Source organism: Dipodomys ordii, unplaced genomic scaffold, assembly GCF_000151885.1.
Source record: "Dipodomys ordii isolate 6190 unplaced genomic scaffold, Dord_2.0 Scaffold18, whole genome shotgun sequence".
Taxonomy (NCBI): Eukaryota; Metazoa; Chordata; class Mammalia; order Rodentia; family Heteromyidae; genus Dipodomys; species Dipodomys ordii.
Window position 1 is genome coordinate 11,897,432 of NW_012267234.1, and position 13,755 is coordinate 11,911,186.

General features: G+C 50.9%; 1 protein-coding gene across 1 annotated transcript in view; it reads left to right on the top strand.

Annotated features, from left to right (window-relative positions):
* Positions 1-13,755, top strand: part of Vac14 (Vac14 homolog (S. cerevisiae)) — a 91,942-nt gene that overhangs the window by 43,297 nt on the left and 34,890 nt on the right. The window contains exons 13-14 of the mRNA XM_013012959.1: positions 1,749-1,905; positions 11,848-11,980. Coding sequence (XP_012868413.1) covers positions 1,749-1,905; positions 11,848-11,980 — 290 coding nt within the window. The remainder of the gene's footprint in view (positions 1-1,748; positions 1,906-11,847; positions 11,981-13,755) is intronic.

The window sequence follows — 13,755 nt, forward strand, 5'->3', positions numbered from 1 at the left end:
ACTTTTTCAATCCGTGGTGGCTTATATCCTCAGCCACAGACAACCAGGTATAACTCCTCTAGTCTGAAGGGCAATCTTGGAAGGTCAAGCTCATTTGCATATGTGGGGGAACTGAGACTCCCTAATACTGACAAAGCAGACTGCTTTGTCTGGTTCATAAGCGTATGACCATCTGTCCCAGTCATTCCCTCTGGCCTGCAACCTCTCTGGAACTAGACCACAGCTTAGTTTCTGGAATGTGCTACCTCATTCCTGCATTTGTGAGTAGCTTATGCTAGTTATGAAGATGCTTCAAATGCCTTTCTCACCTTTTTCTCCCCATTCCCTTGGCAAACTCATGCTCAAATGCTTCTGGAGTCTCTGGCTCCCCTCAGGCTGAGTTGCTGGCTCCAGCCTATGTTGTCAGTAAATGCTTACCCGTGGGTCCCCATGAGCCTGTGATTCATCAAAGGCAGAGGTTGGCCAACCCAGCATCATAAATCCTGCAACTGGAGAGCTGGAGTAGCTTCTCGATAGATACTGGGAGAAGGAAGGCTGTGATGGATGAAGTTAAATGGCCCAGGATCATGCACCTGAGGGCCAGGGTACAGATTAGAAGTTATGATTGTCTGGCCACAAGGTCCTGAGTAGTGTTAATGATCAGGCTCAAGTTGGGGGACCAGATCTGGGTGTGAGGAGACTGGCTATACCTTTGAGCTAGGAACTGGCCAGACCTCAGTGAGACTGTTTAAAGGTAACGCTGATGACAGGCGTTGGTTCTGGCTGGCAGTACGGACAGCTTCCTCTTCTTCCACATACCATGGAGCCACTCAGAAGTCAGGCCTCACATGCTGCTGACTCTTCCCAGACAGCTTGTCTAATGGAAATAATAAGCACTCACCAGATACCTCCTTGTTGGAGAAGCACGTTGAGCAGGTGTCACTTGGCTTTCTTGCGCACAGCAGGTGTTCTGCCACTTGATCCATACCTCCCATCTAGCATTTTCTGGGTAATTAGAGATGGTACCTTGAAGAATGTTCTACCCAGGCTGACTTTAAACCTCAATCCTCCAATCTCAGCCTTCTGAGTAGCTGGAATTATGGAATAAGCCCCCAGCTTCAGGCTTCCTGCCAGGAGAAATGGTACAGCTTTTACCAAGGCTGTTCTACCAGGGATGTTCTGGATTGTAGGGACAGCTCAGGGTTGTAACACTATGTGACTTGCACTCACTCTCCGAACTATCTCCCATACTCCATTCTGCCTCTTGGAAGACCTCAGCAGGCAGGTAGTCAGGTTCCAGAAGCTTTGCTCCACCCAGTCATGGTTGAACATTAGAAGTCATGCCCCAAACGTGGAGGCTCTGCCGTAGTCAGGGTGTTGGGCAGGGCTGAAGCCATTGCACACAGCAGAACGTAGCCTGGAGTGCACTCTCTCTGGTCCTCATACAGCCCAGTAGCCCTGAGATACAGGCTGTGCATAGGACATCCTAGTACCAAGCCCCATGTTTCTTGTGGACCCCTGTAATCCCTGCTGAGGACCACATAAGAGTTAGTGGAAAGGCAACTCACATCCCGATTCCAACTATCCTCCAGACCTCCCGCTTCACCCCATCAATCTACTGCCCTGTGTAGCCTCTTCAGTCTATACCTCCATTACACTCTTCTGAGCCATGGTCTTGGTGGTAGCTCTCTGTCTCTGAGCTTACTTCTACCAGATCAGTTCAGCTCACAGTAGGAACCTCACCCCTCATCCTCCTCTTGTCTCCCCAGGTTGTCCTGAAAGATCTGGAGGTGCTGGCAGAAATTGCTTCCTCCCCCGCAGGCCAGACCGATGACATAGGCCCACCTGATGGTCCTGATCTCCGCATCAGCCACTCAGAGCTTCTGGTGCCCACCTCTGGCAGAACCAGCATGCTGAATCCTCCCAGTAAGTATGCCTTTGAGACCTCCTGTCCCAGGGGCCTGTAAAATGCTAGTACTGGACCAGGAAGTTCTTCAGTCTATCATTTATGAGCCCCTGAGTTGTACCAGAGTATAAGGGATCAGTAGATTTCCTGCCCACGGTCTTGTCACCATAAAAGAGACAGCCACACCTCGTCCTCTTGCAGTCTTCTGGCTCACACTCCACCATCCCCTTAGAACACATCCTAATTACTGTTTTCTCTCATCTTCTTGTACCTTCGATGCTTTGGACCCACTGGCTGACCATAAACCATCAGAGGCAGCTGATGGTTTCTTACCTAGGCAGTGTCTCTCCAGACAGTCTCTGGTCTCACAGGTGGAAGAGGCTATACAGACATTTCACTGAGAAGCTCAAAGCAACTCTCAACATGGCAGGCAGCCCAGGCAGGACCCAGGATGACTCAAAATAACAGGCTGTTTCAGCCTAGTCCTTGGAAGTAGCCAATGCATTCTGAAGGCTCATCTTTTGTGTTCTTTCCATACAGCAGGTGGCTCTTTTCCTTGGACAGCTCCTCCCCTCCCAGGCAGACATCACCTCTCTCTAGCAGGTGATCCTAGAAAAAGCCCCAGGACATCAGTTGATAGGAAAGTACCCAGTGAGGCTGGGTTGTCTGCCTGAGTGTGTCATCCCCTCTTGACATCCACACACCAAGTCTTCTTCGGTGTTACACAAGCTCAGGACCTATCAATGACAGCATCATTCTGCAGCCTCATCCAACTGATGGCAGGTCTATAGACCATCTACCTGGCCCAGTAGAAGCTCCTTGGGCCTATTTGTTCAGAGATTAGGCCATCTGAAAAGTTGAGGGTGTCACTAGATTCCCAATGCCAGGTCAGATTGCAGAAGGCACATGTATCAAAGACACTTCCCCATTACACGGAAAGCCCTGGCCTCCTTAGCCCTGCAATCGCCACCTCCCTGTGTGTTCTGCCTGTGCTGGAGAGGGGAGTGGGGGCTGTAGCAGCAGCCTGCTTCCTTCTTTTCTCCCTATTTCCTCAGGACACTATTGTTTGCTTGGGAGCCCAGTTTCCTCTGATCTCCAAGTCATGACAATTAGTGGTCACCATGGTCAGGTCAGAGAAGCATTTCCTACATCCTGACCCCCCAAGATCCCCATGGGGCTCCCACCCTTGTCCCTCAGCACAGGAGTACACTCTCTACCCTCTGTCCCCAAGTGAGCACAGGGGACCCAACCTGAAGTTCCTGGGAAAGATAGCAGGGATGTTAGTCACAGGCGGAAGGGCAGACTAGAGTATGGGAAGGAAGAAGGAAGGGCTCTTCTTGGAGGGAGGGGGTCACAATGAGTGGAGGTCAGGGAGGAAGCCAGGGAAAGGGACCTTGAATCAGCTCAGAGCTCTGCCCTACCATCTTCTACACCCTCTGAATGGAGACATCCAAGCCCTATAGCTCAGAATAGCACTGGCTCTCCCAGGATCTTCTGATCTGACCTATCTTCTGTGAGGTGTGGTTTTTTCTTCCTGGGCCCAGAGAGCTTGGTGAGCTGGGTGTCAGTGGCTTATGCCTATAATCCAAGCTACTCGAGGAAGCTGAGATCTGAGGATTGCAGTTTGAAGCCAGCCCAGGCAGAAAAGTCCCCATGAGACTCTTATCTCCAGTTAACCACTTAAAAACCAGAAGTGGTGCTGTGGCTCAAAATAGTAGAGTGCTAGCTTTGAGCAAAAGAGCTCAGGAACAGTGCCCGGGCTCTGAGTTCAAGCCCCATGACCAGCAAAAAGAGGGGGGGGGGGGTTGGTGATTCAGACATAGACATTGATTCCCACTAGTGAAGGGATGGCCTAGGGAACTACTGTAGGTACCCAGGCTAGAGTTATGGTCTAGCAGTCCAGAGTTGGGGTCCTTGAGGGCTCTAAACATCAAGCAACTACAACTGCTAGGGGATAACTTTGCTGGACGTAGTGGCACACACCATGAAGGATAGGGGCTAACAATGCTGAGATGGTAGAGACTTGCCTCAGCCTGCCAAGGCTGACAGACTGGCTCACATCAGCTAGGGACCCACTTGGAATTCGTAGAAAAACAAGAAGTATGCCAGATGGGAAGAATTTCCATCCTGGGAAGAACACCAAGGAAATGCCTGCAGCCAGTAGTGCTTCTTGCTTTGAGAATACACAACAGGCCAGGCACCAGTGGCTCATCCCTATAATCCTAGATACTCAGAAGGCTGAGATCTAAGGATCACGGTTCCAAGCCAGCTGATGCAGGGAAGTCCATGAGTCTCTTAGCTCTAACAAACTACTCAGAAAGCCAGTGGCTCGAGTGGTAGAGTGGGTAGCCTTGAGTGCAAAGAGGTTCAGGGACAGTGCCCAGGCCTTGAGCTCAAGCCCCAGGACTGGCAAAAATTAAAAATTTAAATTAAAAAAAAAAAGAATGCGTAACACCTTGAGCCATGAGCTCTTCGTCTGAGCCTATATTTGTGCTTCAAGGCTGTGAGAACCTCCAGGCAGAAGCACATGTGTTTACATGTGCGAGTCCACAGCTGGCATCAGAATACGCAAGTTGGTCCATGATTTTGAAAGGTCAAGCTCAAACCAGTAATAGAAGAATGCAGGGGGAGGAGGAGAAAAGGAATTCAGGAAGCCAGAGTGCCCTTTCCCCTCTCCTGCCCCAGCTGTCCTGGGAAGACCCACACCAGGCGCCGAGGACACGCAGGGTGGTGTTTAGTTCAGAAAGCATGCAGGAAATGTACATTTGTTCCTCTGCTGGCTGCTTTTCTCCAAAGGGCCTCTCCAGCCTGTCCAGAGTCATCATGTCTATTCTGTATAGCATGCAGCCTGTCCTGTAGGGCCAGCCCCTCCTGTCTGGATTCTGCTTTCTTTTGGCTCTCTGGGTGTAGCTCTGAGGCTTAGTGCTGTGTCAGGGGAGATTGCTCTATGCTGTGAAGAGACTTTCTGGGACACAAAGAAGGCAGGGAGCCTGGTAGAAATGAAGTCAGGACATCTGCAGGAAAGGAAATGGCCCTCCTATGCACATTAGGTTGGTAAAGGCAAATGGTGCAGATCGCACATAGCAGTGGGGAAGCAAGACCCATGCCATGCCTGGGTGGCTACTGGGCTGGCCTGAAAGCGCCGCAGCTGCGGGCCCCAGGGCCCTGGAGGCAGAGTTGCCCACGTGAGGTTTGCCTCTCCCCTGGCCTAATGTAAACAGCTCTCCCGCCAGTGCAGAGGCTCAGGTCTGGATTCTCCCATCCTTCATTCCTGACCAGCGAAGAGCTACTTCAGGATCAACAGAGGGATCTGCCTAGGCAAGTAGCTCTGGGAGAAACTGGCAGAGGACATGTCTCCCTCTCCCCTGGGGCTTGGCTCCTTCTTGACCCACTCAGGAGGGGCCCCGGGAAGAGGGTACAGTTCCCAGGCCTTCAGGCCTTCCCAGACCTCGAGCCTATGCAGGAAGCTTAACGGGACCAAGGAGGCCCCTGGGATCAAGCCCATTGTCTTCCCGGGGACTGGACAACTCTGCTGCCAGAGGAAGAGCACCTACACCCGAGGCGATCCAGACTGGAGGAGATGCAGAGCCGAGCACAGCAGCAGTGCGGTCGATGATCACCCCAGAGTAATGCTTGCCCCCGTCTTGGTGGGACAAGAACCACTCGTGGGAGCGCACATTATAGGCTCACTGGTCCCAGATGTCTCATCTCTAGCTCTAATACTGGGCAAATGAAATCTTCCATTGCATTCCTTGCAGTCTGGGCCCCTGTGGCCAGATACCAGCAGTGTCTTCATGTTGCCAGACAACACATTCTAGAAGAAATCCTGAGAGCCATCTCTGGATGTTTCCCCTGGGAGTAACGGTGGAAACTGGCTGTCAGCATTGGTGGCACTCTCACCGGGACAGCAGCTGAGCACTCGATGTGGGGTGGCTGAGCCTGACTCCTCATGACAGTGCTGAGAGGGAGCACTCTCGTCATCCTTGGAGCAGGGATAGTGACTGGCATTGCGTTGTGACTAATAACCTCCTAGCCACACTCACAGCCCTGCAGAAGCCTGTGTCACAAGATGAGGAGTAAGGAGGTGGTGGTCCAAGGCTAGGCTGGGTGCCTCCTTGGGGACCCAGCCTGGCGGTTCCTAAGGAAGCCCCTCCTGTCCTCGCAGTGACTTCAGGGGCATGCCCATTGTGGCCTCAGGTCACGGAGCACTTGATTTCTGGCTCTCCCCTCTACTCACTGCAGTTGCTAAGATCCTTTGCCGTGAGGCACCTGGGAACCACCACATAAACTGACTGAGAGCTCCCCTGTTGATGGGGCTGTGAGGGGCTTCATTCTATGAGCACTCCAGCCAGCTCCAATAGCCTGTTCTCTGTTCTCCAATAGCCTCCCACTCACTCCCATATGCCTGGCAGAGCTGACCTGTGCTCCCTCCTGGCTGTGACCTCCTAGACCCCTGCTGCTCCTCCTCAGTGACCCAGAGTTGTCAGAACTGCAGTCAGCATGGCCAGCCCTGCCTCTCAAGAGTTGGATTTTACCAGGATCACAAAGGATCCAGCTCAGGGCACAGGCTCACATTTACTCATCTATGAATCTCCAGCATCCAGCACCCAACAAGGATTGGCACTATTTTTTGGAATTCATTTAAAGGAAGGGAGAGAGGCACTGTCACAAAGGATGAGCTCACCGCCCGGGGTACTGACCTCTTGGGCCCTAGGTACCAGGCCTGCGTGACCGGCTCCCTCCCTCCAGGGCTGCCCTCCATTCCGCCCTTGCTCTGCTGCAGCAACTGCCCCTTCCTGGTAGCAAAGGGCTGTGCAAACCCACTGCTGCCCTGTCAGCTAGAAATCCCTCCCTCCCATGCCCCCGTGTGACTCATTAGCATCCCTCTTTCTCTGAGCCATGCACCTGCAGCACCTCCTGGATGTGGGTGAGGCCCCATGCCCCTGTCCTTACTGACCTCAGCAGGGCCATCCACAGATACAGTGATTGCCTCCTGAATCAGCTCCCCAGGTACTGTTGCTGTTAGATCGATCGTTCGTCCATGCAGCCATGGGGTTTGTACTCCTGCCAATTGAACAGATATCATCAGCTCCCCCTGGTCCAAGCCTCAGTTTGGCCTCCCTTTCTCCTGGCCACTCTATTCTGTGTGGAAGCCATCCCTTCTGCATCTGTCCCCTTTGACCCACACAAGCCTCCCAGTCATGCTGCTGCTTCCATGAAGCACTTCCTGTGCCAGCTATGGGCACACTCCCTACCCTCGGGATGGTTCACAGATGAGAAACTGGCCTCAAGGAAGCCTCACTGTCTCCACCACCCTGCTAGCAGCGGCAGGGCCTGGATCTAATCTAGGCCCTTGTCCTCTCGGGGCAGCAGCTCCAAATGCCCACCCAGTAGGGGCTGTCCAAGCACAGGGCCCCAGCCCCACCGGGGAAGGAGAATGGAGAATGGGGCAGAAACCTTGCTGAGCCTGCACTGGGTGGCTAATGTTTTCGCATCTGGTTCTGTTGAACTGTAACTCTCGTTGTGTATTGAGGCCAGAGCTATTTTTATCCTGACATGTGAGGTTCCTTCACGTCATAGCCACAAATCTCAATCCAAAACATCCCAGGAAAGCTTGTTTGTGAGACGCACTAGATTCTCATGTCGCCACATCAGGTTTCACTTAGCAACATCTGCAGGGCTGGCTCCCAAGCCACCACCCCACTGGCCTGCCTTTGTATACAGGGGGCTCCCCACAGCATCTGTCTATCCCTGAGCAGCCGCTTGGTCACGTGAGCTTCCTGCCAGCGCCAGGCAGGCTCCTCCGTTGCTCAAGCCAGAAATGCAAGGCAGATCTGTTTAGCTAAGGGACTGTACCCTTTCTCACAGACCTGCCCTCTACAGAATCAGGAAATGGAAACCCTGCGCTCCTTGACGCCTCAAGAGAGAGCCTCCTTGAGACACACAGCCAGGTTCTTCCTGCCCTCTCTTCTCCTCCTCTGCCTGATAGTCCTCATCAGGTAGCTTTCCCACCATCTCAAGTGGCACACGAGCCTTTGCCACCCAGAATGCTGGTCAGACACTGCCTCTTAGCATATCCATGGGGGCAGTGTTGAAGGACATGCTCTGAGCCTAGACACTGCATCACATTGCTGCAGCTACACTTCTAGGCCATCTTTGTTTTCTCTCAGCCTCATCTGAACCTGCAGCCCTAGCTAAGAACCTCCTTCCTTAGGTTGTCTCAAGCCAGTGAGCTCTGAAGACTTCAGAGTCAGAGAGCCAAGAGGGATACCAAAGTGGGGAGAGCATGTAGGCCCTGGCCCTGCCCCTAGTGGGCATTCAGATGGCTCCTTTATTTGTCCAGGAAACCCTCCCCAGGCTTCTGTCCACGCATCCTTCTCCTTCTTCCACTAATAGTCACCATGCATCTGGACTCTGAGAGTCCATTCTTGGCCCAAAGCAGGAGCTGGTAGGTAAATCTAGAGCGGCCCTGTGTCTTTCTTCCTGTGTCCAGTCTGTCAGCTGGGGAGTCACAGTGGCCCCCTCTCCTATTCCTCCCAGCATCAGGACAGTGCTCTGTAGATCTGAAGTCTCCGCACTCAGACATTTCCAGACAATTCCCCCATCTTTCATTGTGAGACTTAGGAAATGAGAGAAATCTGCCTCATGCAGTGCTCTTGGATAGGAGACATTTGCTAATAAAAGCAGCCCGTGTTTATTAAGTACAGGCTGTGTGGGCAGGTCAGGCCCAGTACGTATTTATTTTGTCTCATGTCATAGGGGCTCTTACTGTCCCCACTTGCAGACAAAGAAAGTAAGACTAGCTGGGTGCTGATGGCTCATGCCTGTAATCCTAGCCTCTCAGGGGGCTGAGATCTGAACATCTCAGTTCAAAGCCAGCCTGTGCAGGACCATCCATGAGACTCTTATCTCCAGTTACCCACCAGAAGTGGAGCTGTGGCTCAAAGTGGTAGAGCACTAGCCTTGAGCAGAAAAGCTCAGGGACATCGCCCAGGCAATGTCAAGCCCCAAGACTGCCAACCCCCCCCAAAAAAAGTAAGAAATTGAGAGAAAGAAACTAAGATTAAAGAACCTCAGGGCCTGTCTGAATGAAGATTCTGGGCCCAGATGGCCCCCACCAGGGAAGACTTCATTGTGGCTTTTCCTTACATTGCCTCCTTTGTTTTATAAATGCTTTGGAACCTAAATGACCCTAGGCCTGGAAATGGGATGGGTGAGAGGTACACTAAGTAGCAGGAAGAGGACAGAGACCCAAGGAGCCTTTGCAGATGTGTACCTAGGGGAAGTTAACTAGGTTAGTGTTCACCCATACCTACAGTGTGTGGAGCCAACAGCCAGGCTCTTCTGGGCTACCACTAAATCGCCTGAGGGTGAGGATGGAGAGGTGGCCCTGCTTTACAGCTATATCTGCAGCCACCTCTTCTGAGATCAGCCGGAACAGCCCCAGCTGTGCCTGGGGTAACTCAATCTGTAAGAATGTGACACTTGATTCTGCAAACAGCCCCTCTGGGCCAGGGAGCAGAGACTATTTGCCATTCCAGAGTCACTCAGGACTTCCCCCAGGCTGGCCTTCCCAGGCAGGGACCCAGAACAAAGCAAGCCAAACAGCAGGAAGTACTTGAGGCCTGCCCTTGACAGGGCTCCTCATAAAGGGCTTACCCCATCAGCATTCACTGGGGCTGTCTAACCGGGCCTCAGGATGGAGAATGGCTGGATATGGAGGTAAAGAATCCTGGTAGAACTGTCCCCAGTTGACAAAAATGCCTTGTCTAGTTCACAGCCACTTCCATATAAGGACCAGGAACGAGAGCCTAAGGCACGGTCTGAGTGCAACACAAAAGGCAGAACTCTGGGAGGAGTATTTCAGTGCTGCTGTCTGATCAGCAGCCAGATAGCTCCTCCGTGAGACTCGCTCATAGTGCTTGAGAACTTACATGTGCTTCCATTAGCAAACTTTGAGCACCTCGCCTACCTTGAGCTGGCTCCTGGTCGCCCCTTTCATGGTACAGGGGGCATGGTGTGACTTCCGCAGGGCTCGTGGGCAGAGAGACTCTGGCTCTGAAACTGTTGCCTTAAAATGTCTCAGACACTGCAAACAAAATGATGTTTTATCCATCCAGCATGTTACTCAGCCACAAGAATGGTGAATGAGTGAATGGATGAATGAATGAACTGATACATACTCTAACAAGGGTGAATCTTGATAAATACATGGCATGAAAGAAGCCCTGTGCTGTAGGGCTTGCTGTACATGTGAATCAGCATGTCCACAGCAGCAGAAAGTAGATCCTTGGTTTCCAGGGCTTGGTGGAGAGAAGAACAGGAGGCGATTTACAATGAATGCAGGGATTTCTGTAGGAAGTGATTTAAAAAAAAAAAAAAAGTTCCGAAATTCATGGTAGATGTTGTAAAACTTTGTGGCTCAGTTTGACAAACAAGTGGGTTTGGGCAGACTGTCTGAAGATTCCCATCCATCTCACTTCTTCGTATCATGCATTAGAAAGGAAGGGGGCATCCCATGGAGTATACGGGAACCCCATGACAGGACCATCCAAGCATCCTGCCAGCCATTTCTTCCCCAGCACTGGAAACTTCACTGAGGATACTACCCCTGCAGGAGTGGGCTGAAGGGGTGGCTAAGTCTGGCTCCTGGCATGTTTTCAGCTGAGACACAGACCAAAGTACTGTCTTTGTGCTGTACAGCTCAAAGCTCTGCAGGTTCTCAGAGTTGTACCCTAAAAGAACATCTTTGCCTAAATGAGAAAAAAAAGAGTGTTTGATTTCCAAACGTGAGATGAAGACTGAAACACTTGGCACTGTTTTGTCTGTTTGCTGTCTATCTCAATGGTATGCACACAGTTTCTGGTTTTCTCAAATAACTTTGGGAAAGGAACCTGCCCTTTGCATCTTATGGATTTGTTAGTTTCATTAACCATAGAGAAGATTGTGTCTACCTTTCCACTCTGTTGGCTTTAACTTGCTATTGCCCTCTTGTAATTTACTGAAACAATGAGTAGAAATTTGTTTTAAGAAAAAAATCATTGGGCTGGGTAGGTGGCTCAGTGGTAGAGTGCTTGCCTCACAAGCTTGAGTCCCTGGGTTTGATTCCTCAGCACCACATAAGCAGAAAAAGCTGGAAGTGGTGCTGTAGTTTAAGCAGTAGAGTGCTAGCCTTGAGCTGAGGGACAGCATCCTGGCCCAGAGTTCAGACCCACAAAAAAAAAAATCATAGTACCTAAGCAGGGTCTTTTTTTTTTTTTTTTTTTTGTCAGTCATGGTGCTTGAACTCTGGGCCTGGACGCGCTGTCCCTGAGCTCTTCAGCTCAAGGTGAGTGCCCTACCACTTGAGCCACAGTACCACTTCGGTTTTCAGTGGTAAATTGGAGATGAGTCTCATGGACTTTCCTGCCTGTGCTGGCTTTGAATCTTGGTCCTTAGCTCTCAGCCTCTTGAGTAACTAGGATTACAGACATGAGCCACTGACTCCCGCTAAGCAGGCTTTTTTTTTTTGGGGGGGGGGTCGGTCATGGGGCTTGAACTCTGGGCTTCAGTACTGTCCCTGCACTCTTCAGCTCAAAGCAAGCACTCTACCACTTGAGCCATAGCGCCACTTCCTAAGCAGGCTCTTTTATATAAGATGTTCACTATGTGGTTTAGGTTGGATGGAGGAATAGACAGGTAGATGAGTGTGTTTGCAGGAAACCACATTGTCTTTTTGGTTGGTTGGTTTAGTGGTGTGACTATGTGCATGTACATACATACCAGTACTGGGGCTTGAACTCATCATTTTCTCTCTCTCTCTCTCTCTCTCTCTCTCTCTCTCTCTCTCTCTCTCTCACTCTCTCTCTCACACACACACACACACTGCTTTTTGGCATTTATAGTTACTTGTATTCTTCATATTTCTCATCACCCTGAGAACACATAATTAAATGAATCCTTGTCTGTCTCTTTCTCTGAAGGTACCAAAGGCTTAGAATGCTCTCCTTCCACTCCCACCATGAACTCCTACTTCTATAAGTTCATGATCAACCTTCTGCAGCGGTTCAGCAGTGAACGGAAGCTCCTGGAGGTCAGAGGCCCTTTCATCATCAGGTCAGTCCTGCACGCCTTCTGCTCACGTAACCTCAGCTTTGCATTCCACACTACATGAGGTTCCGAAAGTGGTCCTTCTTTCTCCTTCTCCCCACCTTTACATCTGTTTTTTAAAAAGTGAAGGAGGCTGGGTATGGTAGTACATACCTGTAATCCTAGCACTGGGAAAGCTGAAACAGGAGAATTGAAAGAGAAAAAGAGACACACAGAAAGAAAGTTTGTTCCCTCTTTGAAGAGCAAACTGTACTAATGCCCAGCCTGCATGGAGCTTCAAGTTAGGAAAGCATCAAAGAGCTCATTTTGCTGTTAAAAAAAAAAAAAAAAAAAAACCAGAGAGGGTTTCAGGCTTGTAGACTGTGCCAGGAATTTGGGGCCTTACCCAGAGGTCAGCAAGAAGCCATCACAAGGGCACAAGTAGGGAAATGACATGAGCAAATTTCTGATTGGAAGGATTGCTGTGTTGCTGGGAGAATGGGTTGGAAGGGCCAGGGTGGGTGGAAACAAGTTGGGAGGCTGTGATCTAAGTGAATCTTTGGCGGGGTATGGGAGCAGCAGTGGATTTAGTATTGACAGACGACTGATCTCAACAGGGAGTAAAAAGAAAGGGAATCAGGAATGACACTCGGGTCCTGATTTGAACCACTGAGCAGGTTGTGGTAGTCTCTGAGGTAGGATCCCTGGAGAATAGCAGGGAGTGGAGGGTCTATGAACTCAGATAGCTTTGGAGTCATCAAGAGAAAGATGACAAAGCAGTAGTTTGGTGCACCTGGCTCCCCAGAGAGACCTAAACCAAGAGACATATGTGGATCTGGACAACTCGATCAAGCCACTCAACAGATACTGAGCCCCTGCCCTGTGGAAAGTGCCGTTCTAGATGATTCAGCCTTTGCTGAATCCAGAGGAGTCAGAGGAGCTGAGTGAGAACTCAGGAAAGGGGTCTAAGGCCAAGCCATCAGGAGATGGAGTGTGTGATGGCTGAGTAGGGGAACCCGAACAAGAGTCGGAGAAAAGCCAGAGAAATGAAAGGTAACAGAGGAAAGAGGGAGCTGGAGGGAGGCCTGAGGAAAGACGAGACCTGAAGTAGATCTGCTGGGAGCTGGAACAGCAGCTGAAGGAGTGGGGGCCAGAAAACGGAGGCCCTGATAACACAGCATCATGATGGAGAAGCGCACCTTCGAGGGAGATGAAGCAGCAGGCTGCCCAAAGGCCCAGTGCAGGGGTGAGAACACTGTGTTGAGGGCCAAAGGATTTCGAGGTAGGGGACAGGTGACAGTAAGAGGAAAAGGCTTCTGAAGGAATGTCCCTGTGGTAGCAGGGAGGAGGCTTTCACTCCCTCATCCTCCTCTGGGGCTTTCAAGAACAAAGTTTCTCAATCCTAGAATTTGGGGCATTTGGAGTAGGATAATTCTTTGTGATGGGGTGTCCACTAGAAACCAGTAACATCTGCTCCCAGCCCATTTGGGGCAATCAAAAATGCCTCTGACCTGAGGACCTAGCTCAGTAGTCAGTGCTTGCCTCGCTTCCACAAACAAGGCCCTGGGTTCGATCTCCAGCACTACCTCCAAAACACAGTATCTCCAAACACTGCCACATGTCTCCTGGGGAACAAACCAGCCCTGTTTGAGAACCACGGTTAGAGACAGAAACAGATTCGTAACCTTGTTGGCCAAAAGAGAAAGATTTCTGCAGTTTGTATTTCCATACAGCTAAGCTGTCTTGGGGAATCGAAGTAGACATCAGATGTTGATGCAAGAGCTCCCCCCTCCCCAGCCCCC